Consider the following 25191-nt stretch of genomic DNA (forward strand, 5'->3'; position numbering starts at 1 on the left):
CAATTCTCCGCTGGCATCTCCACAGACTCTCCTCTCACCCTCTCCTTTCTCTATTCTTTATTGCTCTTGAACGACTAGGCCAATGATGGACTAAAGGAGCTTACGTTACTCCTTATAGTCCAAGGACCTTACACGTTCTGTTTATAGGCAAATTGGCTCTGGCAGCCAAAACAGCCATATACTCCATCTAAACGTGAATCGATTCTCAATGGTGATGCGGTTCTAGATATATTAAGCCCTCTACTTTCATATCACATCAAAATAATTTGACAGTTTGACAAATGCAAAATATACACTTACTGTATACTGTTTTATGCTGTTTTAACACAGTTGCAGCCAACAGTATTTTTCAGTGACAACACGTTTGTTGCGTCCGTCTTCCATTTACACACAGGTGTTCAGAGACACATATAGCTAATCAGCATAGGTAGTAGACTTTGTCTAACGTCTGTTTTCCGTAAACAAGCGCTGTGACATGGAAATATGGTGCGTGTGGGAACCCTAACCCGATAAAGGTGTGTAGTAATTTAACCTTTCGTTTTTAGAAAATAATTATGAAAGATACTTTCCTAGGGCCTCCCGAGTGGCGCAGCGGTCTAGGGCATTGCATCGCAGTGCTAGAGGCATCACTACAGACCTGGGTTCGATCCTGGGCTGTATCACAACCAGCCGTGATCGGGAGTCCCATAGGGTGGCGCACAATTGACCCAAAGTCGTCCGGGTTAGGGGAGGGTTTGGCCGGGGGGGCTCTAGCGACTCCTTGGGGTGGTCCGGGGACCTGCAGGCTCTGACACACTGGTGCAGCTGGCTTCCTGGTTAAGCAGGCGGGTGATAAGAAGCGCAGTTTGGCGGGTCACGTCCATGATAGCTTGCTATCTAAGGTGACACCCAGCAGTTTAGTCTCTTCAACATGCTCAATAGCCAAATTATTAAATAATAGATCCAGATAAGGATAAGGCTTGAGGGACTGATTTGTTCCAAAAATTATATTTTTAGTTTGAGATATTTAGCAACAGCTAGCTACCAACGTCTTAACGTTTAGAGCAAACGTCGGGCTCTTAATAAAACTCTCCCGGCCAGAAGTTACTATCATCAATAGGCGCTAAAGGTAGTTAGCGTCTATGAATGGGCAATTCAATGACTAGCCTAGCCCAATGCGAGTCCAAGAATAGCAACATAGCCCTATAGTTTAGTCTGTAATATGTTTTTAAATAAAAAAAGAATTTTGAGCATTTTTTATTTTTATTTGAGGAGAAGAAGCACTCTTGCTTGCTGAATATAAAATAGGCAATCAAAATGAACTGGTGGGGAAGATTGAATGGCGAGAGCGTAGGCTACATGTAGCTCTGGTGGGATGTGATCTGGCGGTGAGAAATTGATATATTGCAGCATTGATGCATTATAAACGTAGCCTATACAGAACAGAGGGAAATCCATTAATTCATTCACACAACGAACCTGTGGCTTGCAGTGCACGGCCTGTCAGTGGCAAAACAGGTGTCCCATAGAACATGTTCTATTGGTTGAACCACAGGTTCCATAGTGGAGGCATATGTAATTAGATGGGAAAGTTGGCTAGGATGGAATATAGGAAAACCTGCCAAAACAGTGAATGTAAATAGGAGAAAATGCACTATACCCTCCACTGTAGTGTGCCCAATAAAAAACTACACAACCCTCCCCAAAGAAAAGATTTGCACCCCCCCTCTCCTATCTCTGTCCTCCACAGTCATTTTCGAACGGCCCCTTATGGGAGATATGCCTATATTACACTACATGCTGTGATTAGTGGTCTAAAATTGCCTAGTGGTCATATCCAACACCTTGGAAAGTAAGCCTGTGACTGGGAGTGGATAAGACAATGAGAGAGAAGAAGAAGAGGAGAAAAATGTAATGATAACAACTGAAAACTAGAGCAGAAACAAAACACTGCTCTGAGACAACATTACATTACATTACATTACATGTAAAGCTACCACTTCACATAAACTTCCACTTAGCTTATCACCCTGTGTGTTTGTGTGTGTATGCGTGTGTGTGTTTGTATACAGGCATCTGAGTAACCTTACCTGGAGGCATCAAAGCTATCGTAGGACCCCACAGTGTAGTGTCTGAAGAGTTTCCTCCTGTCCGAGCGGTCAGCTCTTGTGTCTGTGGAAGAACAGGAGGACCAACAGTCATTGGCCACACCAGTCACCGACCGCATGCATGGCTACAGAAATCAATTCATCATCCCTAATAGAAAGAGATAAACAAACAACAGCAACATGCAAACTGTGAAACTCCTGTACAAGAAAGTGCAGCTCTGCAATCCAGTCAACTGTGCAAACAACCATAGACATATGGACATGCTCCAGTTTTCATTCTAAGGGTACAGAACGAATTACAAATCGAACCCCAACCCCTACCACCCTATAGGCACTTCAAGTATGTAACTGAAAGGATTGGATAAGGTGACAATGACAACAACAAGTTGCAGAAGTGTGCGCCACTGTAACGCAAATAACTACAATCTCCTTTGGTAAAAAACAACAACACTTAAGCAATAAATCAACTCAAGCAACCTGAGCCTATGGAGATCTACCCCATTCCAGATCTATACACACACACACACACACACACACACACACACACACACACACACACACACACACACACACACACACACACACAGTTACCTCCAAAACAAACTTTCCTCCCGATAGAGCCAGTTTTCTCCATTTGCATTCCTAAATGTCTCTTACCTCTCTTTCCCTCAATTTATGTCTTTCACATACACCGTCTTTCTATCACTCTCATTCTTTCAGACACTCTTTCTCTGTCTTTCCCTCACTCTTCCTCTTTCTCTCTCTCCCTTTCTTTCAGATGCAATCAGTGGCAGGGACATGCCTGGAATGTCCAGAAATGCCCAAATCCACAGTGTCTAGAGAAAAGCCCGAAAACCAGACAGGCAGTCCCACTGAGCGTTAAGGATATAATCTGGGTTAAGCTCTGTGGTTACTGCTGAGAAGAGAACATAATGTAAAGGAGAAGAGCGAGAATAAAGAGAGGAGGGAGGTGAAAGAGATACATACTACATCACAACAGGCCCACTCCATAGCAACCACCGGTGTACTGTATGGAGTTTGTTTCCATGACCACCGATCAATGGAGAAGGTACATGACGTGCATGTGTGGTCGCTGTGAAGTTTTCCTTAGTGTGTGTGTGTGTCTACATCTGAATGTGTGGGTGTGCAGGGGGAGTGGTAGAATAATTGAAGGGTGTGCGTGCATGTGTGTGTGTGTGTGTGTGTGTGTGTGTGGAAGAGGGGGGGCGGTTACTGATTTGGTTACAGTTCAATGTGAAGGGGGGTCTTTGTTGACCTGCATTTCCCTATTTTCTACTTTTCCCCCCACATCTCTCCCTCCTTTGTTCCCTCCCTCCTACTGACACTCAACTTACATAGTTTGGGGGAATGAAAAGGACACAAAATGAGCAAGACAAATAAAAAATGACTTATGAGTAATAAATAAACTTAGCAGGGTTTAAAGTATTTGAGGGCTTATACAGCAAAGGCACAACAACTATATGATTGAAGTTCTGAAACAAACAGAAACACAGACATGCCAATACTATATTTAACTGTCTTGCAAATAGAGGAGAAAATGAAAATAACCCATCCAAACAATTGAAATATAAAATAGAGAATAAGGACCTTTGTCTGTGCGGCATTCTCCTTCTCAAAGAAACACCTGCATGTGTGTGTGTCTTTCTCTCTCGCATTAAGAAGGAAAGAAATTACACAAATTAACTTTTAACAAGACACCTGTTAATTGAAAGGGATTCCAGGTGACTACCTTATGAAGCTGGTTGAGGGAATGCCAAGAGTGTGCAAAGCTGTCAACAAGGCAAAGGGTGGTTATTTGAACAATCTCAAATATATAATATTCACTTTTTTGGTTACTACATGATTCCATATGTGTTATTTCATAGTTTTGATGTGTACAGTGTAGAAAATAGTAAAAATAAAGAAAAACCCTTGAATGAGTAAGTGTTCTAAAACTTTTGACTGGTAGTGTAGGCCATTTTTCTGTTCAAATGTAATCTTCTTTCTTTTTCGTTTCTCTACCCCGATCTGAAAGTGCCTCATTGCTGCAACTTCATTTCAATGAAAGTCACGTTTGCAATCATATCGCGTGAAACAATGCACAGGAACTTTGTCAGGGTTGAATAGTCCTTTATTATGAACCAGTCTGTGGGTGATTAATGACACTTGTTAATACTATTAGAAAATACATATATTAAAAATGATTACGAGTATTATTTATTTATTTAATTATACACAGCTCATGAGGCCCCTTGAAGATGTGAGGCCTGAGGCAATTGGCTCTTCTGCCTGATGGTAAGTTTGCTACTGATGATGGCATTAAGTGCTAACCCCACTTCAGATGATTCCATGAAATGTCCCTCTTTCCAGGAACCAGAATTTAAGAGTTCATTGTCACAGGTAGTGATCTACTAACATTTCAGTTTTACTATGGCTTTGTGTGTGTGTGTGTGTGTGTGTGTGTGTGTGTGTGTGTGTGTGTGTGTGTGTGTGTGTGTGTGTGTCTGTGTGTATCCACCCACTACCAAATTGGGGATAATTTCATGCTAGAAGCAGTTTGATACTCAGGGTTCTTTACATTATGTTCTTAACATTGATGAGTTGAAATCATCCCTGATGTTGAATTAGTATTTTCTTACTTCCATAAAGCATTCCAGGATGTATGCAAAGAGCATGAGAAGTTGAGCTTCCCCACCTATGTATCAAATCCCAAAAGAATTGTCACACGCTTCATAAACAACAGGTGTAGACTAACAGTGACGTGCTTACTTACGGGCCCTTCCCAAAAATTCTGAGAGACAGAAAATAGAGAAATAATAGAAAAGCAATAACACATAATAAAAGTAATAATAAATACACAATGAGAAACGAAAATTTGGCTATATACACGGGGTACCAGTACCGGGTCGATGTGCAGGGGTACAAGGTACGTACATATCTACTTAAATTATGTACATATAACTAGGAATAAAGTAACTAGGCAACAGGATAGATAATAAACAGCAGCTGCAGCATATGTGATGAGTCAAAAAAGGGTCAATACAGATAGTTAAATAGTTAATCAAATAGCTACACAGACTAAATATTTAACTAACAATGTAACTAACACTTGCCGTGTGGTAGCAGAGAGAAAAGTCTATGACTTGGGTGGCTGGACAATTTTTAGGGCCTTCATCTGACCCCGCCTAGTATGGAGGTCCTGGATTGCAGGGTGCTCAGCCCCAGTGATGTACTGGGCTGTATGGACTACCCTATGTAGATGCCAAGGAGTTGCCATAACAAGCGGTGATGCAGCCAGCCAAGATGCTCGCAATGGTGCAGCTGTACAACTTTTGAGGATCTGAGGGCCCATGCCAAATCTTTTCAGTCTACTGAGGGGGAAGAGGCATTGTCGTGCCCTCATCACGACTGTTTTGGTGTATGTGGACCATGATAGATCCTTCGTGATGTGAACACCAAGGAACGTGAAGGTCTCGACTCGCTCCACTATAGCCCCGTCGATGTGAATGGGGGAGTGCTCGACCCTCCATTTCCTGTAGTCCACACTCAGCTCCTTTGCCTTGCTGACGTTGAGGGAGAGGTTGTTGTCCTGGCACCACACAGCCAGGTCTCTGACCTCCTCCCTATAGGCTGCCTCATCGTCGTCAGTGATCAGGCCTACCACCGTCGTGTCATCAGCAAACTTAATGATGGCGTTGGAGTCGTGCACCACCACGCAGTCGTGGGTGAACAGGCAATACAGGAGGGAACTAAGCACACACCCCTGAGGGGCCCCAGTGTTGAGGGTCAGCTTGGCGGATGTGTTGTTGCCTACCCTCACCACCTGGGGGTGGCCCGTCAGGAAGTCCAGGCTCCAGTTGCAGAGGGAGCTGTTCAGTCCCAGGGTCCTTAGCTTAGTGATGAGCTTGGAGGGCACTATGGTGTTGAAAGGTGAGCAATAGTCAATGAACAACATTCTCACATAGGTATTCCTCTTGTCCAGGTGAGAGAGGACAGTGTGGAGTGCAATAGATATTCTGTGGATTTGTTGGGGCGGTATGTGAATTAGAGTGGGTCCAGGGTGTCTGGGATGATGGTGTTGATGTGAGCCATGACCAGCATTTCAAAGCATTTCATGGCTACAAATGTGAGTGCTATGGGCGATAGTAATTTAGAAAGGTTATCTTGCCATTCTTGGGCACAGGGACTATGGTGGTCTGCTTACAACATGTAGGCTTTACAGACTGGGTCAGGGAGAGGTTGAAAATGTCAATGGTCTGAGTACGGTCTGAGGACGCGCATGGTCTTAGTACGCATCCTGATAATCTGTATGGCCATGCGGCCTTATGAATGTTAACCTGTTTAAAGGTCTTACTTGCAGAGGCTAAGGAGAGCGTGGTCACACAGTCCTCCGGCACAGTTGGTGCTGTCATGCCTCGAAGCGACACTGAACCATGTAGAGTACCTTGTCAGGAAATTGAAGCTGTGTATTGGGTTTTATTACCGGCACAAAGCTTGTTTTTCCTTTGCTGCCAGAAAAGAGTTGATTTGTTGTACTTTTCTCTCTGTGTTGGACTACGGTGATACTAATGATACTCTGTATCATGCAGCCAGTCGTTCTGTCACCAATCAGACGTCTAATTCACCATTGTGATCTCTACAATACTATTGGGTGGACATCACTAGCAACACACAGGCTCAAACACTGGTACATTCTTATTTATAAGGCCATTTTAGGAAAACTGCACAAAAAAAATCCCAAATGTCAACAGTGAAGAGATGCTGGCATCTGGGATGCTGGCCTTCTAGGCAGAGTTGCAGAGAAAAAAACCTATCTCAGACAGGCTAATAAAAAGAAAAGATTGAGATGGGCAAAAGAACAGATACTGGACAGAGGACCTCTGCCTAGAAGGCCAGCATCCCGGAGTCGCCTCTTCACTGTTGACGTTGAGACTGGTGTTTTGCGGGTACAATTTAAAGAAGCTGCCAGTTGTGGACTTGTGAGGCGTCTGTTTCTCAAACTAGACACTCTAATATGCTTGTCCTCTTGCTCAGTTGTGCAGCAGGGCCTCCCACTCCTCTTTCTATTCTGGTTAGAGCCAGTTTGCGTTGTTCTGTGAAGGGAGTAGTACACAGCGTTGTAAGAGATCTTCAGTTTCTTGGCAATTTCTCGCATGGAATAGCCTTAATTTCTCCGAACAAGAATAGACTGACGAGTTTCAGAAGAAAGTCCTTTGTTTCTGGCCATTTTGAGCCTGTAATCGAAACCACAAATGATGATGCTCCAGATACTCAGCTAGAATAAAAAAGGCCAGTTTTATTGCTTCTTTAACACAATAATTGAAATGTCCCACCTTGCCCAGGGAGGTTAATCAGAACAACAGTTTTCAGCTGTGCTAACATAATTGCAAAAGGATTTTCTGATGATCAATTAGCCTTTTAAAATTATAAACTTGGATTAGCTAACACAATGTGCCATTGGAACACAGGAGTGATGATTGGTGATAATGGGCCTCTGTACGCCTATGTAGATTTTCCATGAAAAAAAATCTGCCGTTTCCAGCTACAATAGTAATTTACAACATTAACAATGTCTACTCGGTATTTCTGATCAATTGGATGTTATGTTAAATGGACAAAACATTTGCTTTTCTTTCAAAAACAAGGACATAAGTGACCCCTAACTTTTGAACGGTAGTATAGGTCTCCATAGCCTTGGTCTCTGGACCCAATAGAGAGTACAGTCACGCGACAGAGAGTACAGCAGAGTGGTGCCTAGGAGAAGCTCAATCCCGCAGTCATAGTGTCTGTGCGGCGGAAGCAAAGTGGCCAGGGCCTTACTGAACACCTCCAGGAGGTCCTGGTACTCCATGGGAATGGCGGAGAGGTCCGGGACAACTTCCAAGCCCCCAGGAAGACATCCCGGGGCAGGCTGCACTGACTTCAGGCAATGAGCGTGGCAGAATGGGCTCCAGCCCATGATGGCACCAGCAGACCAGTCAATAAGGGGATTGTGTCACTGGAGCCAAGAGAATCCCAATACCACGGGAACCTGAGGAGACTTAATGAGCAGGAATTGGATCATCTCGCTGTGGTTCCCTGACACACGTAGGTTGATGGGGGTGGTATAGTGGGTGACCCAGCCTATAGAGCGCTCGTCCAGAGCTCTAACGTCCATGGGAATGGAGAGGGGCTGAGTGGGGATGCCCAGCTCGTCCTTTACTTCCTCAAAAACTCCGTACAGGAACATGTCAAACAGCGCTTCCGGGTTCCAGGCACTCTCAGCTGCCAACGTACAGAAATCCACCGCATAGTCTGCCACACTGCGGGAGTCTTGCCCGAAGCTGGAGTAACTTCCGGGCAGCCTCTCTCATGGACAATGGAGCATCAAAGACGTTCTATACCTCTGCCACAAACTCCTCCAGACTGAAGCATACGGCGGCTGTTGTTCCCATACTGCCGTAGCCCAGGCGTTAGCTACTGCCGTAGCCCTGGACATTAGCGTGATGAGGTACGCTATCTTTGAGCGGTCCGAGGGGAAGGAGGAGGGCTGCAGCTCGATGATGCAGCTTGAACACTGAGCGAGAAATGCCCAACAGGTGCCCGACTCTCCATCGAAGCGCTCCGAGGGAGGTAAGCGGGGTTCTCGGGGAAACCCGGCGTGGCGGCGCTACTATCAGCTGGGTTACTTAGGGTCCGGGGAGGTTACCGTCGTGGTAGGCTGCCTAACAGACAACTCGCAGAATTGCTCCAGCAATGTGTTCAATGCTCTGTCATGGCGTTCGGCCAAGGTCTGGAACCCTTTCATCAGACCACGAAGCAACTCCACGTGCCTTCCAATGGTGGTTCCTTGGGAGGAGATGGCGTTGCAGAGGTTGGTAATCCAGATCAGAGTCCAAAAGGTGCAGAACGGCAGGCAGTCTCAGGGTCAGGGCAGGCAGAGGTCAATAATCCAGTGTGATGTGACAAGGTACAGAACGGCAGGCAGGCTCAGGGTCAGGGCAGGCAGTATTGGTCAAAACCGGGAAAACTAGAAAACAGGAACTAGAAACAGTCAGGAGCAAGGGGAAAAAATGCTGGTAGGCTTGACGAACAAAACGAAAGGGCAACCGACAAACATAGAATACAGGTATAAATACACTGGGGATAATGGGGAAGATGGGCGACACCTGGAGGGGGGTGGAGACAAGCACAAAGACAGGTGAAACAGATCAAGGTGTTACACAGAAGGTTTTTGCTCACATAGATAGAATGTTCCTCTAACTAACGAAAAACTGGAAACTCAAACATTAGGGAACATTAAGGGAAACATTACAAAAATATTCTCTCTCCCTAGAATTTTAAGCTGGGTAGTTAATGATTTTCCAATATAAAAAGTGTTGCCTTTAAAAATAAAGAAGAGTAATAAGTAAGTACATGTAAGGTAAACAATCAGGCCCAATCTTCACACTTACAAGTCCTGCTATCCATGCATTCGCAATGAACACATGAAAGGCCAAGGCCCGCACTTGCAAGGGTTTGTGCTAGCTAGCTACTACCATACTGTGTTCCCCTTTTCTGACAGGCATTCTTGGGGCAACCCTAAGGTACTTCTGATCTGGCAATGTGTGAGACAAGATCTCTCTGCTCCAGTGCTGGTTCAAAAGGGGTGTCAGCGGGATGGGGTGAGAACAGCCAGACAGGAAATAAGGGTATGCTGTGCCCCATCTGCCCCCTTACTGCCCATATATATATATATATATATATATATATATATATATATATATATATATATATATATATATATATATATATATACATATATATATAGTACCAGTCAAAAGTTTGGACACACCTACTCATTCAAGGGTTTTTCTTTATTTTTACTATTTCTTCTACATTGTAGAATAATAGTTAATACATTAAAACTATGAAATACCACATATGGAATCATGTAGTAACTAAAAAAGTAACCAAACAAATCAAAATATATTTTAGATTTTAGATTCTACAAAGTAGCCACCCTTTGCCCTGATGACAGCTTTGCACACTCTTGGCATTCTCTCAACCAGCTTCACCTGGAATGCTTTTCCAACAGTCTTGAAGGAGTTCCCACATATGCTGAACACTTGTTGGCTGCTTTTCCTTCACTCTGCGGTCCAAGTCATCCCAAACCATTTCAATTGGGTTGAGGTCGGGTGATTGTGGAGGCCAGGTCATCTAATGCAGCACTCCATCACTCTCCTTCTTGGTCAAATAGCCCTTACACAGCCTGGAGGTGTGTTGGGTCATTGTCCTGTTGAAAAACAAATGAAAATCCCACTAAGTGCAAACCAGATGGGATGCGGTATCGCTGCAGAATGGTGTGGTAGCCATGCTCGTTAAGTGTGCCTTGGAATCTAAATAAATCACTGACAGTGTCACCAGCAAAGCACCCCCACACCATCACACCTCTTACTCCATGCTTCACGGTGGGAACCACACATGCAGAGATCTGTTCATTTTCTGGATTGACTGACCTTCATATCTTAAACTAATGATGGACTGTCTTTGCTTATTTGAGCTGTTCTTGCCGTAATAGGCACTTTGTTTTTTACCAAATAGGACTATCAACCCTACCTTGTCACAACAAAACTGATTGGTAAAAACCCATTAAGGAAAGAAATTCCACAAATTAACTTTTCACAAGGCACACCTGTTAATTGAAATTCCTTCCAGGTGACTACCTCATGAAGCTGGTTGAGAGAATGCCAAGAGTGTGCAAAAGCTGTCATCAAGGCAATGGGTGGCTACTTTCAAGAATCTCAGATATATTTTGATTTGTTTCACACTTTGTTGGTTACTACATGATTCCATATGTGCTATTTCATAGTTTTGATGTCTGCACTATTATTCTACAATGTAGAAAATAGTAAAAATAAAGAAAAACTCTTGAATGAGTAGGTGTGTCCAAACTTTTGACTGTTACTGTATATATATGTAATGTGTGCGCTGGGAGACAGGAAGCAATTCAGGGAGTGAATAATTTAATAAATTAATTAAACATAATACAAAACAAGAAACACGAACAATGCACAGACATGAAACTGAAACAATAACGCCTGGGGAAGGAACCAAAGGGAGTGACATAAATAGGGCAGATAATCAAGGAGGTGATGGAGTCCAGGTGAGTGTCATTAGGCGCTGATGTGCGTGACGATGGCGACAGGTGTGCTCAATAATCAGCAGTCTGGTGACCTAGAGGCCGGAGAGGGAGCACACGTGACAGTACCCCCTCCCCAACGCGTGGCTCCAGCCGCAGGACGCCGACCAAAATGACGATCCCGGGGGATCAGGAGTGGACCGGTCACCTCTGCTGAGGCACGGGAACATGTCGATATGGCTGAGGCATGGGAGCATGGCGACCCAGAGCGCCGGAGAGAGAGCATATGTGACAGTACCCCCTCCACGGTGCGCAGCTCCAGCCGCAGGACGCCAACCAAAGGGACGATCCTGGGGATCAGGAGCAGACCGGTCATCTCCGCTGAGGCGCAGAAACCTGACGAACCGGCTGAGGTGTGAGAGCCTGATGAGCCAGCTGAGACCTCCCCGGTTGCTTCGGCCGAGGCACAGGAACCTGTTCACCCAGCTGAGGCATGGGAGCCTATTGAACCCGCTGAGGCATGGGAGCCTATCGAACCCGCTGAGGCATGGGAGCCTATCAAACCCGCTGAGGCATGAGAGCCTATCAAGCCAGCTGAGGCATGGGAGCCTATCGAACCAGTTGAGGCATGAGAGCCTATCGAACCCGATGAGGCATTTAAGACTGTCGAGCCAGCTGAGGCATGGGAGCCCGTCAAACCCGCTGAGGCATGGGAACATGTCAAGCGAGCTGAGGCAGGGGAACCCGTCAAACCCGCTGAGGCATGGGAACATGTCAAGCCAGCTGAGGCATGAGAGTCCGACAAAACCGGCTGAGGCCTCCCTGGTAGCTGCTGTACCGACACCCGGACCCGACATCACCTCCAACACAAAAACAAAAAAACACTCCCTGATGCTTCCCTTTGATGAGGCGTTATTCTATAACGTGTGCGCTGGGAGCCAGGAAGCAAGTTCAGGGAGTGAATAATTTAATAAATTAACGAAACATAATACAAAACACGAACAGCGCACAGACATGAAACAGAAACAATAACGCCTGGGGAAGGAACCAAAGGGAGTGACATAAATAGGGCAGGTAATCAAGGAGGTGATGGAGTCCAGGTGAGTGTCATTAGGCGCTGATGCGTGTGACGATGGTGACAGGTGGGCGCAATAATCAGCAGTCTGGTGACCTAAAGGCCGGAGAGGGAGCACACGTGACTATATATATATATATATATATATATATATATATACACACACACACACACAGACAAAGAGAGAGAAGTAGCTAGGAAGGGTAAGAGATAATGCATATTGTATTATGCAATTATGCCAACAAAGCACAATTTAATAGAATTTAATTGAGAGCGAGAGAGAGTAGATAAAAGAAAACAACAGAGGAATATTGACATAGACAGAGAGAGTAAGGTGACAGAAAGTGAGAGAGAGAGAAAGTGGGCATAGATAGAATAAATGGTCCATTTGAAAGAGAGCTTGAGAAAGAGAGAGAGAAGGGGATGGAGTATGATGTGTTCATTCCCCTGCAGCCCAGAGGACATTAGAACACAGCTGATTTAGCAGCGCAGTGTAGCACTTAGCCTAGCGTAGCAGAGAGAAGAGAGAACAGAGAGACAGGGCCCATTCACGTGGAGCACATGTACATGTAGAAAGAGAGGGAGACAGAGATACAGAGAGAGGCTAACACACACTATCACTGCCTTCCTTGACATCACTTCACCTTTAGCTAGTACATTTAGCCTACACTGAGTCTGAAAATTGTAATTGTAATGTTAGTGATCCTTTGCTATGGCTAACAGAAGTAGGATTGCAAGTTAGCTCTTGCTAAGACCATTCCAGTGCTATGGGTAGCTGTAACGCCCTGGCCATAGAGAGGGGTTTTTTGTTCTTCATTTTGGTTAGGCCAGGGTATTACATTGGGTGGGCGTTCTATGTTCCTTTTTCTATGTTTTTGTATTTCTTTGTTTTGGGCCGAGTAGGGTTCCTAATCAGAGGCAGCTGTCTATCGTTGTCTCAGATTAGGAATCATACTTAGGCAGCCTGTTTTCCTTTGGGGTTTTGTGGGTAGTTGTTTTCTGTCTTGTGTGTGTTCACCTAGCAGAACTGTTGGCTTTCGTTTTCCCTGTTTGTTTTTGAAGTGTCTCATTAAAAATCATTATGACCACTTACCACGCTACATCTTGGTCCCCTCTTCCAGACGATCGTTACAGAACTACCCACCACAACTGGATCAAGCAGCGTGGTTGGGAGGAGATGGACACCTGGTCTCGTCAGGAGTGGCTGGGGAGGAAAGACTGGACATGGGGCCAGGTGATCGAAAGATATCGGAGCCTACCCGGGAAGAACGAGAGGCAGCCCCAACATTTTTTTGGGGGGGGCACACGGGTAGTTCGGCTGGACCAGGGGTGAGGCCTGAGTCAACTACCCATGCTTTTCAGGTGCCTGCCTCTCGCACTCTCTCTCTCCAGTACGTCCTGTTCCTGCTCCCCGCACTAGCCTGAAGGTGTGTGTTACTAGTCTGGCGTCTCCAAAGCCAGTCCCACGCATCAGGCCTACAGTGCGCATTCCCCGTCCAGAGCTTCCGACGACAGTTCCCCGTCCTGAGCTTCCGGCGACAGTTCCCCGTCCTGAGCTTCCGGCGACAGTTCCCCGTCCTGAGCTTCCGGCAACAGTTCCCCGTCCTGAGCTTCCGGCGACAGTTTACAGTCCGGAGCCGACAGAGACGACCGACAGTCCGGAGCCGACAGAGACGGCCGACAGTCCGGAGCCGACAGAGACGCTCCTCAGCCCGGAGCCTCCAGTGGGTCTCTCCTGCCTGGTTTATCCTGTGCCTCCTCCCAGGACCAGGCCTCCAGTGAATCTCTCCAGCCTGGTCTGTCCTGTGACTCCTCCCAGGACCAGGCCTCCTGTGGGTCTCCCCAGCCTGGTGAGTCCTGTGCCTGCGCCCAGGGCCAGGCCTCCTTCATGTCTCCCCAGCCTGGTGAGTCCTGTGCCTGCGCCCAGGGCCAGGTCTCCTTCATGTCTCCCCAGCCTGGTGAATCCTGGGCCAGAGCCGCCAGAGCTGCCCGCCTGTCCGGAGCCGCCAGAGCCGCCCGCCTGTCCAGAGTCGCCAGAGCATCCTGCCAGTTCGGAGCCGCCAGAGCCGCCCGCCAGTTCGGAGCCGCCAGAGCCGCCCGCCTGTCCGGAGCCGCCAGAGCCGCCCGCCGGCCCGGAGCAGCCAGAGCCGCCCGCCAGCCTGGTGAGTCCTGTGCCTGCGCCCAGGGCCAGGCCTCCTTCATGTCTCCCCAGCCTGGTGAATCCTGTGCCAGAGCCGCCAGAGCCGCCCGCCTGTCCGGAGCCGCCCGCCGGCCCGGAGCAGCCAGAGCCGCCCGCCAGCCTGGTGAGTCCTGTGCCTGCGCCCAGGGCCAGGCCTCCTTCATGTCTCCCCAGCCTGGTGAATCCTGTGCCAGAGCCGCCAGAGCCGCCCGCCTGTCCGGAGCCGCCAGAGCCGCCCGCCTGTCCGGAGCCGCCAGAGCATCCTGCCAGTTCGGAGCTGCCAGAGCCGCCGCCTGTCCGGAGCCGCCAGAGCCGCCCGCCGGCCCGGAGCAGCCAGAGCCGCCCGCCAGCCTGGTGAGTCATGTGCCTGCACCCAGGGCCAGGCCTCCTTCATGTCTCCCCAGCCTGGTGAGTCCTGTGCCAGAGCCGCCAGAGCCGCCCGCCTGTCCGGAGCCGCCAGGGCCTTCCGCCAGCCCGGAGCCGACAGGGCCGCTCGCCAGCCCGGAGCCGCCGAGGCCGCCCGCCAGCCCGGAGCCGCCGAGGCCGCCCGCCAGCCCAGAGCCGCCGGAGCCGCCCGCCAGCCCGGAGCCACCGGAGCCGCCAGGGTAGACCGCTGCGCCACTCTGGAGCCTAACTTGGTTATTGACCAATAGCATGGGAATGGGAAGGAACCCAAGCTATGCCTCCAGAAATTATTATGGTTATCAGCAATAGAATGACAACCATGACATACATGAGTGATGTCACACTTGTGCCAGCATGCCAGTGTATAATCCCCAGAAGACCACTTGCTTTAAAGGGCATGAGGCAGATCATACATTACAAAGCTGGCAAATATATTCAAGGGCCTTTGATGACACAGCAGTGAACACCCTAGCTCAAAGCCTAGTAGCGGTGCATAGATAAAATCACTGGGGAAGCCAAGTCAGGGAAAGAAAGCCATATTACAACCTATGTGTTGTGATAATTGCATTGTTTGCTCTATAACCTGTTAGTTAATACCAGTGGAGGCTGCTGAGGGGAGGACGGCTCATAATAATTGCTGGAATGGAGTCAATGGAATTATATTAAACACATCAAACACATGGTTTCCATGTGGTTGATGCCATTCCATTGGCTCCATTCCATCCACTATTAAGAGCCGTCCGCCCCTCAGCAGCCTCCACTGGTTCATATGCCTTGCTACCGTGGTATATAAGCCTAGACAATAAGAAGACAATGGCAGAATAAAGTCAACCACACCTTTGTTTCATCACAAAACCAGAGAGCAACCTCTGAAGTCCACAAAGCATATTGCATGTAGCAAACAGTTACATGACCTATAGCATGGTCCAGAAAGTTCATTTTTATAACATTTTTGGACTAATAAACAACCATTGATTTAGAACCACAGAGAGTTACCGCAAGTCGAAAAGAAAACAGTAGCTGCCTCGTGTATTCCAACACCATTTCAAATTCATCATCAAATCACCTATGCTTGGTCTAATACAGTGACAACTAAAAGACACCAAAAACTATTTAGTCCAATCAACGTAAGCTAAATATGATGTGGCTGTCCATGTTACTGATTTGTGTGTGTGTGTGTGTCCATGCGTGCCAGTAGAAAAAACATGTTGACTCACCCTACTTCTAGAGAAACACCAATGACATCCTCCTCTCTTTCATGTTGCCGAAACTGTCTGTCTGTCATACAGTACACACTTTAAGTTTTTGTTATCCTAGGCTACCTGGCTAAAATGCTTGCTTGCTATCCTAACTTCCTTTCATGGGCAACGATGTGCAAGCCCAGCAAGTTAACATTAGCCTATTACATCTAGCTAGCTACATTGAACTTACCTCCTCTCAGGCCAGGGGCACAATGTATGCATTTATGGTTGGATCAGAATCGCCATTATAATCATTGGCTAGTATCTAGAATTAAGTAAAAGTAAAGTCCAAATCCCTATCTCCCTCCATAGTTAATTTAAGAAAGGGACGATTTTAGCTAGCTATCTAGCCACCAGAGAACAAAAACACAACGAAATGCTACAATTCAAGTTTTATTTTGTAAATTAAGTTTTGCTTTTGATGTGATGTCGTTGGTGTGAAGCCAAATCCAAACTGACTTCCCTTGACACTTTTTTTTGGTGCACCAGGACCATTCACAATTAAGCTCACTCAGTTTAGCTCAACGCTGATTAGCTATTGTTTTATTAAAAAAAATATAAAGAGATGCCAAATGCTCACTGGCTTCCCTTGCATTCAATGCTACGGGCGGCAACAATGTCTTAGTCTTTTTGACCAGACAACTCCCTCCCTCCTCCGTCTCTCGCTCTCTACCTCTCTTTCTTCCCTTTCATCTTACCTGTCAGCCTGGAAAGACCCCTTAGCCAAGGGCTGGGCAACTTCAGTCCTCGGGGGCCTGATTGGTGTCACACTTTTTCCCCAGCCCGAGGTAACACACCTGACTCCAATAATCAACAATCATGATCTTCAATTAAAAATGCAATTAAGTTTAAATCAGCTGTGTTTGCTAAGGATGGGGTAAACGTGTGACACCAATCAGGCCCCCGAGGACTGGAATTGCCTAGGTCTGCCCGAGCCCCTACACACCTTTGGTAGGCAGTCAAATGCTGATGGCTCCACCTAGTGTGTTAATTGGGCTTAGGGGACTTTCCTCCATATTCCTCCACATTACACCAATCCAAATATTTTGGATCTGTACACACGGATCAGTCTCTGTGCTGAGCCCATCTACTGGGTGGAAAACTGGGTCTCAGTGCCCTAGGATGCCATCAGAAATCATCCCTCCTCCTCCACAGAGCTCCCCAACCACTCTTTCCAACTCTCCTATTCCCAAATTCCCAAATATCTGGGTCAGCATGCTTAATGACTTACGCGTCCTCTCCTCGCTGGGCTTGGCAGGAATCTCCTCCACGCACTCCGCAGGAAACCAGCCCACCTGGCCCCGGGCACTGCCTTCCCAGAACCCCCCTTCTCCGATACTCAGAACTGGAGAGAGGGGAGGGGGAGTGTGGTGAGAGAGAGAGAGAGAGAGAGAGAGAGAGAGAGCGAATCATTATACGCAGCACATGTACTGTAATAAATGTCACTCGCGGAACGCATGGTACCTGTGTTTATAGAGCTCGCCAGCTTGTAGTCCTAATTCTTTAAAATTAATTACCTCTGGTTCGTTCAGCCATTCCTATGAATAGGGAAAGAATGGGGTTTTGGGATAAATGCCAAAAATAAGATCTGAGGTTAACACAGGTTTAGGCTTATACGTTTTGTTGTATGAGATAATATCAGCCAGTTAACATTATGTTTAAGAATTATGAAGCCTTCATGTGGTTTATGTGCTTGTTTTGAATAAATCAAATCAAATTGTATTAGTCACATGCACCGAATACAGCAGGTGTAGGTAGACCTTACAGTGAAATGCTTACTTACAGGCTCTAACAAATAGTGCAAAAAAGGTATTAGGTGAACAATAGGTAAGTAAAGAAATAAAAACAACAGTAAAAAGACAGTGAAAAACAGTAGCGAGGCTATATACAGTAGTGAGGCTATAAAAGTAGCGAGGCTACATACAGACACCGGTTAGTCAGGCTGATTGAGGTAGTATGTACATGTAGATATGGTTAAAGTGACTATGCATATATGATGAACAGAGAGCAGTAGCGTAAAGAGGGGTTAGCGGGTGGTGGGTGGCGGGTGGCGGGACACAATGCAGATAGCCCGGTTAGCCAATGTGCGGGGGCACTGGTTGGTCGGGCCAATTGAGGTAGTATGTACATATGTACATGAATGTATAGTTAAAGTGACTGTGCGTATATAATAAACAGAGAGTAGCAGCAGCGTAAAAGAGGGGTGGGGGGGCACACAATGCAAATAGTCCGGGTAGCCATTTGATTACCCGTTCAGAAGTCTTATGGCTTGGGGGTAAAAACTGTTGAAAAGCCTTTTTGTCCTAGACTTGGCACTCCGGTACCGCTTGCCATGCAGTAGTAGAGAGAACAGTCTATGACTGGGGTGGCTGGGGTCTTAAACAATTTTTAGGGCCTTCCTCTGACATCGCCTGGTGTAGAGGTCCTGGATGGCAGGCAGCTTAGCCCCAGTGATGTACTGGGCCGTACGCAGTACCCTCTGTAGTGCCTTGTGCTCGGAGGCTGAGCAATTGCCGTACCAGGCAGTGATGCAGCCAGTCAGGATGCTCTCGATGTTGCAGCTGTAGAATCTTTTGAGGATCTCAGGACCCATGCCAAATCTTTTTAGTTTCATGAGGGGGAATAGGCTTTGGCGTGCCCTCTTCACGACTGTCTTGGTGTGTTTGGACCATTCTAGTTTGTTGGTGATGTGGACACCAAGGAACTTGAAGCTCTCATGTAGGTAGAGGTATTAACCTGTTATGGCTAGGGGGCAGTATTTTCCGGCTGGATAAAAAACGTACCCGATTTAATCTGGTTACTACGCCTGCCCAGTAACTAGAATATGCATATAATTATTGGCTTTGGATAGAAAACACCCTAAAGTTTCTAAAACTGTTTGAATGGTGTCTGTGAGTATAACAGAACTCATATGGCAGGCAAAAACCTGAGAAGATTTCATGCAGGAAGTGGCCTGTCTGACAAGGTGTCGTTCTTCTTGTCTCTGTTTATTGAAGAGTGAGGATCTTAGCTGTCCCGTGACACTTCCTACGGCTGCCATAGGCTCTCAGAAGGCGGCAAAATACTGAATCGTGGCTTTGCAGGCTCTGGCTGAAACAAAATAGCGAGTTTGGGTATTGGCTGGTTACAGTACTGTGAGACTCAGGCTCGTGCCCGCGTCGACCGAAAGCTTTGTTTTCTTTCCTCTGTTTAGCTAAATGGACATTCCCGGTCGGAATATTATCGCTTTTTTACGAGAAAAATGGCATAAAAATGGATTTTAAACAGCGGTTGACATGCTTCGAAGTACGGTAATGGAATATTTAGATTTTTTTTGTCACGAATTGCGCCATGTGCGCGACCCTTCTTTACCATTCGGATAGTGTCTGGGACGCACGAACAAAACGCCGCTATTCGGATATAACGATGGATTATTTTGGACCAAACCAACATTTGTTATTGAAGTAGCAGTCCTGGGAGTGCATTCTGACGAAGACAACAAAAGGTAATCAAACTTTTATAATAGTAAATCTGATATTGGTGAGTGCTAAACTTGCCGGGTGTCTAAATAGCTAGCCCGTGATGCATGGGCTATGTACTTAGAATATTGCAAAATGTGCTTTCACCAAAAAGCTATTTTAAAATCGGACATATCGAGTGCATAGAGGAGTTCTGTATCTATAATTCTTAAAATAATTGTTATGCTTTTTGTGAACGTTTATCGTGAGTAATTTAGTAAATTGTTAGCAAATTCCCCGGAAGTTTGCGGGGGTATGCTAGTTCTGAACGTCACATGCTAATGTAAAAAGCTGTTTTTTGATATAAATATGAACTTGATTGAACAAAACATGCATGTATTGTATAACATAATGTCCTAGGTGTGTCATCTGATGAAGATCATCAAAGGTTAGTGCTGCATTTAGCTGTCTTCTGGGTTTTTGTGATATTATATGCTAGCTTGAAAAATGGGTGTCTGATTATTTCTGGCTTGGTACTCTGCTGACATAATCTAATGTTTTGCTTTCGCTGTAAAGCCTTTTTGAAATCGGACAGTGTGGTTAGATAAAGGAGAGTCTTGTCTTTAAAATGCTGTGAAATAGTCATATGTTTGAAAAATTGAAGTTTTTGTATTTTTGAGGAATTTGTCATTCGCGCCACGCCTATCATTGGATATTGGAGCAGGTGTTCCGCTAGCGGAACGTCTAGATGTAAGAGGTTAAAGTGACTATGCATAGATGATAACAACAGAGAGTAGCAGTGGTGTAAAAGAGGGGGAGGGGAGGGGGGCAATGCTGTTCAGGAGTCCTATGGCTTGGGAGTAGAAGCTGTTTAGAAGCCTCTTGGACCTAGACTTGGTGCTCCAGTACCGCTTGCCATGTGGTAGCAGAGAGAACAGTCTATGACTAGGGAGGCTGGAGACAATTTTTAGGCCCTTCCTCTGACACCGCAAGTGATGTACTGGGCCGTTCGCACTACCCTCTGTAGTGCCTTGCGGTCGGAGGCCGAGCAATACCAGGCAGTGATGCAACCAGTCAGGATGCTCTCGAGGGTGCAGCTGTAGAACCTTTTGAGGATCTGAGGACCCATGCCAAATCTGAGGACCCATGCCAAGTCTCCTGATGGGGAATAGGTTTTGACGTGCCCTCATCAAGACTGTCTTAGTGTGCTTATACCATGTTAATTTGTTGGTGATGTGGACACCAAGGAACTTGAAGCTCTCAACCTGCTCCACTGCAGCCCCGTCGATGAGAATGGGGGCGTGCTCAGTCCCCTTTTTCCTGTAGTCCACAATCATCTCCTTTGTCTTGATCACGTTGAGGGAGAGGTTGTTGTCCTGGCACCACACGGCCAGGTCTCTGACCTCCTCCCTATAGGCTGTCTCGTCGTTGTCAGTAATCAGGCCTACCACTGTTGTGTCATTGACAAATTTAATGATGGTGTTGAAGTTGTGCCTGGCCGTGCAGTCATGAGTGAACAGGGAGTACAGGAGGGGACTGAGCATGCACCCCTGAGGGGCCCCAGTGTTGAGGATCAGTGTGGCCTACCCTTACCACCTGGAGACGGCCCGTCAGGAAGTCCAGGATCCAGTTGCAGAGGGAGGTGTTTAGTCCCAGGGTCCTTAGCTTATTGATGAGCTTTGGTGTTGAATGCTGTGCTGTGGTCAATGAATAGCATTCTCACATAGGTGTTCCTTTTGTCCAGGTGGGAAAGGGCAGTGTGGAGTGCAATAGAAATTGCATCATCTGTGGATCTGTTGGGGCGGTATGCAAATTGGAGTGGGTCTAGGGTTTCTGGGATAATGGTGTTGATGTGAGCCATGACCAGCCTTTCAAAGCACTTTATGGCTACAGACGTGAGTGCTACGGATCGGTAGTCATTTAGGCAGGTTACCTAAGTGTTCTTGGGCACAGGCACTATGGTGGTCTGCTTAAAACATGTTGGTATTACAGACTTGGACAGGGAGAGGTTGAAAATGTCAGTGAAGACACTTGCCAGTTGGTCAGCGCATGCTCGCATTACACATCCTGGTAATCCATCTGGCCCTGCTGCCTTGTGAATGTTGACCTGTTTAAAGGTCATACTCACATTGGCTGCGGAGAGCGTGATCACACAGTCTTCCCGGAACAGCTGGTGCTCTCATGCATGTTTCAGTGTTATTTGCCTCGAAGCGAGCATAGAAGTAGTTTAGCTTGTCTGGTAGGCTTATGTCACTGGGCAGCTCTCGGCTGTGCTTCCCTTTGTAGTCTGTAATTTGCAAGCCCTGCCACATCCAACGAGCGTCAGAAACAGTGTAGTACGATTCGATCTTAGTCCTGTATTGACAGCTTATCATGAGATACTCTACCTCAAGCGAACAATTGCTCGAGACTTCCTTAGATATCGTGCACCAGCTGTTATTTACAAAAATACATAGTCTGCCGCCCCTTGTCTTACCAAACGGCGCTGTTCTACCCTTCCGGTACAGCGTATAACCCGCCAGCTGTATGTTGATAGTGTCATCGTTCAGCCACGACTCCGTGAAGCATAAGATATAACAGTTTTGAATGTCCCGTTGGTAGTTTAATCTCGATTTTATTCTCCAAAATCATCGATTTTATTCTCCAAAGATTGCATGTTTGCTAGCAGAATGGAAGGAAGTGGGGGTTTATTCGATTGCCTACGAATTCTCAGAAGGCAGCCCGCCCTCTGGCCCCTTTTTCTCCACCTCCTCTTCACGCAAATCACGGGGATCTGGGTCTGTTCCTGAGAAAACAGTATATCTTTCGCGTCGGGTTCATCAGCCTCGTTAAAGGAAAAAAAAGGATTCTGCCAGTCCATGGTGAGTAATCGCAGTCCTGATGTCCAGAAGTTATTTTCGGTCATAAGAGACTGTAGCGGCAACATTATGTACAAAATAAGTAAAAAAATAAGTTACAAACAATGCAAATAAACAAACAAAAAACACAATCGGTTGGGGACACTTAAAGCGTCAGCCTTCTTCTCCGGCGCCATTGTTACGCCATTGTTACAATACATAAATGCTTCAGCTGATGAAGATGATCTCATTGAACAAAACGTGTTCCAAAAACCCCTCCAACCCCCCCCAAATATGCTTTGGCCAACAAGCCATGGTGGAGTTAGTGCTTACAAAAAGATCCCATTATTATTGCTCTCTGTTAGTTTATTTCTCAGGGACCACATGTGCAACAAATGTTGAACCAGATTTAGCTACATACACAGCTCATTTCCATTTGTGTCACAAATGTATCCAATGGTAGAGCAGTGTTAAGCATAATACAATTGTATCTGTATGTTCTCTCCTTAACACTCCCTAATGTCTCACCTTTAACCCTGTCGTTCTTGTAGAGGGTGATCTCTCCCTCGGCCTGTGGATGGTAGGAATGGACCACCACAAAGTGCCTACCTGGCACAGCACTGTACAGCTTCCTCCGCTGCACCACCACCTTCACACTACCACTGGGGCTGAGGGTGGGGACAGAGAGGTGGGAAGGAGGGACGAGAGGAGAGGGAAGAGAGGAGAGGAGATGGAAGAGGGGTGAGAGAGAAGAGGAGATAGGAGGTATATTTTATTTGTATTTATTTTATTTAACATTTATTTAACTAGGTAGATAGAGGAGTAGTGCATATTAGTACATGCCACATTTGACAGAGTACCACAGTATACACAGTATATACTGCAAACTCTTAAGTTACACCGCTGTCCTTAACAGAAACGGAAGTGTCTGATTTATGGAGCTTGTAAATGGGGCAGGATGGAAGCTGACACATAAAGTATCGCGGATCCCTGCAGTGTCCTCTGAGTAGGGAAGAGAGGACATTGGGTTCACCCACCACACAAGCAGAAAGACATCCCAACACAGGGAAAAGAGAGAGTGAGTCTGTCCTTACCTTTCTGAGACGCAATTGACATTTCCTACAGAAAGTCTCAGATCTTTCTTTTTTTGCGAGTGTACCCGCCAAAACCCCACCAGCATAACCAAAGGAGAAGAACAAGCACACGTGTACATTTGCTTGAGTCCAACTACAGATGAAAACATAAGTTTACTACACTACTGAGATGGACCTAATGTTGTGTATCCATTGGCGTCTGGGTTGATCTGTTAGAGTATTGTATTGGAGCGCCACTTGGTGGTAAGCTCCAGCAACAGCAGCATTGTAAGTATTCAAACAGCCATACAGAGAGAAAGAGACAGTGAGAGGGTGGGATAGAATGAGAGTGAATTGTTAGGAAATTGGGGTGCTGATCGGGAAGAAAAAGAAGTACACACACACACACACACACACACACACACACACACACACACACTTAGGGGAAAGCCAGGGTTGTATAAAGAAAATAGGGGGCATGACTTTCCAAACCATAAATAGAAATAAAGAATGTACCGATCAAATGCAAAGACTTCCAAATGGCGTCAGTTCTAAACGCTACATTTGGGAAATATGGGCCAAGAAGGGTCCATCATATTGCTTTCACCAACTCCATTGATCCCTCTAGATCAGTAACAACAATGGGAAAGGACAGGAAAAAGAGAAAAAACGAAGGAGTGTCTCCTCCAGATGATTGGGCACATAATCAGTGTTGACTAAAACCTCCTGTGTAAGTTCACTCTGTTAGTCAATGATGCCCTCAGAGAGAGAGAAAAAGTGAGAGAGAGAGAGAGAGACTTGTCTTGACACAGATTGACACTGATTTTCAGTATAAAGGGATCGTCCACACAAAATAAAACCTTACCTGATTAAATCATCGTTGGTTATGTTCAACAGAGTTGGCTGCTCCTTTTTTGTCCCAATTGATTGCAGAAACGATTCTGGGTCATTTTGGTGGCTGAAGACTACCTTAGCCTTCCAAGCCATAGCCCAAGGCAGCTAATATGCATCTTCAGGTTTCAGTTAAGGTTACAACACACACCATACTAAGCAAATACTGATCTTATTTTATCTTTTAGTCCACATCGTATTTCTGTATTGGAAAGTCTTGGGTAAGAAAATTCTTGCAGGAGAGAGGGAATCTGATTGGATTTGTCTAGACTCTCTGGAGAGTATGTGAATTAGGCACAAACTCAGGCTATAGGAAGAGGACCCGTCGCCATAGTTTCTGATTCAGCTATGCGTTGAGTTTTCTTTCTAGAGCAAAAAAGTCAGAGGAGAGAGGGAAAGGGGAAAAATAGAGGTGAGAGGATGGATGGAAAGATAGAGGAGGGTTAACAAAAGGGGAGAGGAGAGGGAGAAGAGAAACGAGGGAGGGAGTTGATGAAAATAGGGGAAGAGGTAGGATGGAGGGAATGGGCAGAGGACAGAATAAATGCTTCCCTGCCGAAACAGTTTGGTAGAGTTTGTGCATATATTACCATGAGATTTTGTGACGTTTTTGTTCGTTTTGAACTTCGGTGAGTTTTTTTCCCCGTCTGTTCGGGCACACAAACATGTTTCTGGAGGCAAGCTGAAGTTTGGAGCCGAAGTCTACGCCCCTTCGTCGGTGACTGGTCAACAGTAGGGATTCTTCAATAAAGTCTTTGTTGTCATTCAACAAGATACTACTCGTTTTCATGAATAAAAATCCTAGAAAAATACTACACCAAACAGCTTAGTTAATTGCGTGACTAAGATCTCTTTGGCAAAAAACG

At 46.2% G+C, this 25191-nt stretch overlaps 1 protein-coding gene across 1 annotated transcript in view; it reads right to left on the reverse strand.

Annotated features, from left to right (window-relative positions):
* The window catches only part of LOC106587060 (SH3 and multiple ankyrin repeat domains protein 2), a 262030-nt gene that overhangs the window by 108722 nt on the left and 128117 nt on the right, over positions 1-25191 (reverse strand). The window contains exons 13-15 of the mRNA XM_045708423.1: positions 22890-23029; positions 17319-17432; positions 2070-2151 (exon numbers count right to left, since the gene is read on the reverse strand). Coding sequence (XP_045564379.1) covers positions 2070-2151; positions 17319-17432; positions 22890-23029 — 336 coding nt within the window. The remainder of the gene's footprint in view (positions 1-2069; positions 2152-17318; positions 17433-22889; positions 23030-25191) is intronic.

The sequence above is a fragment of the Salmo salar genome, chromosome ssa26, assembly GCF_905237065.1.
Source record: "Salmo salar chromosome ssa26, Ssal_v3.1, whole genome shotgun sequence".
Lineage (NCBI taxonomy): Eukaryota > Metazoa > Chordata > Actinopteri > Salmoniformes > Salmonidae > Salmo > Salmo salar.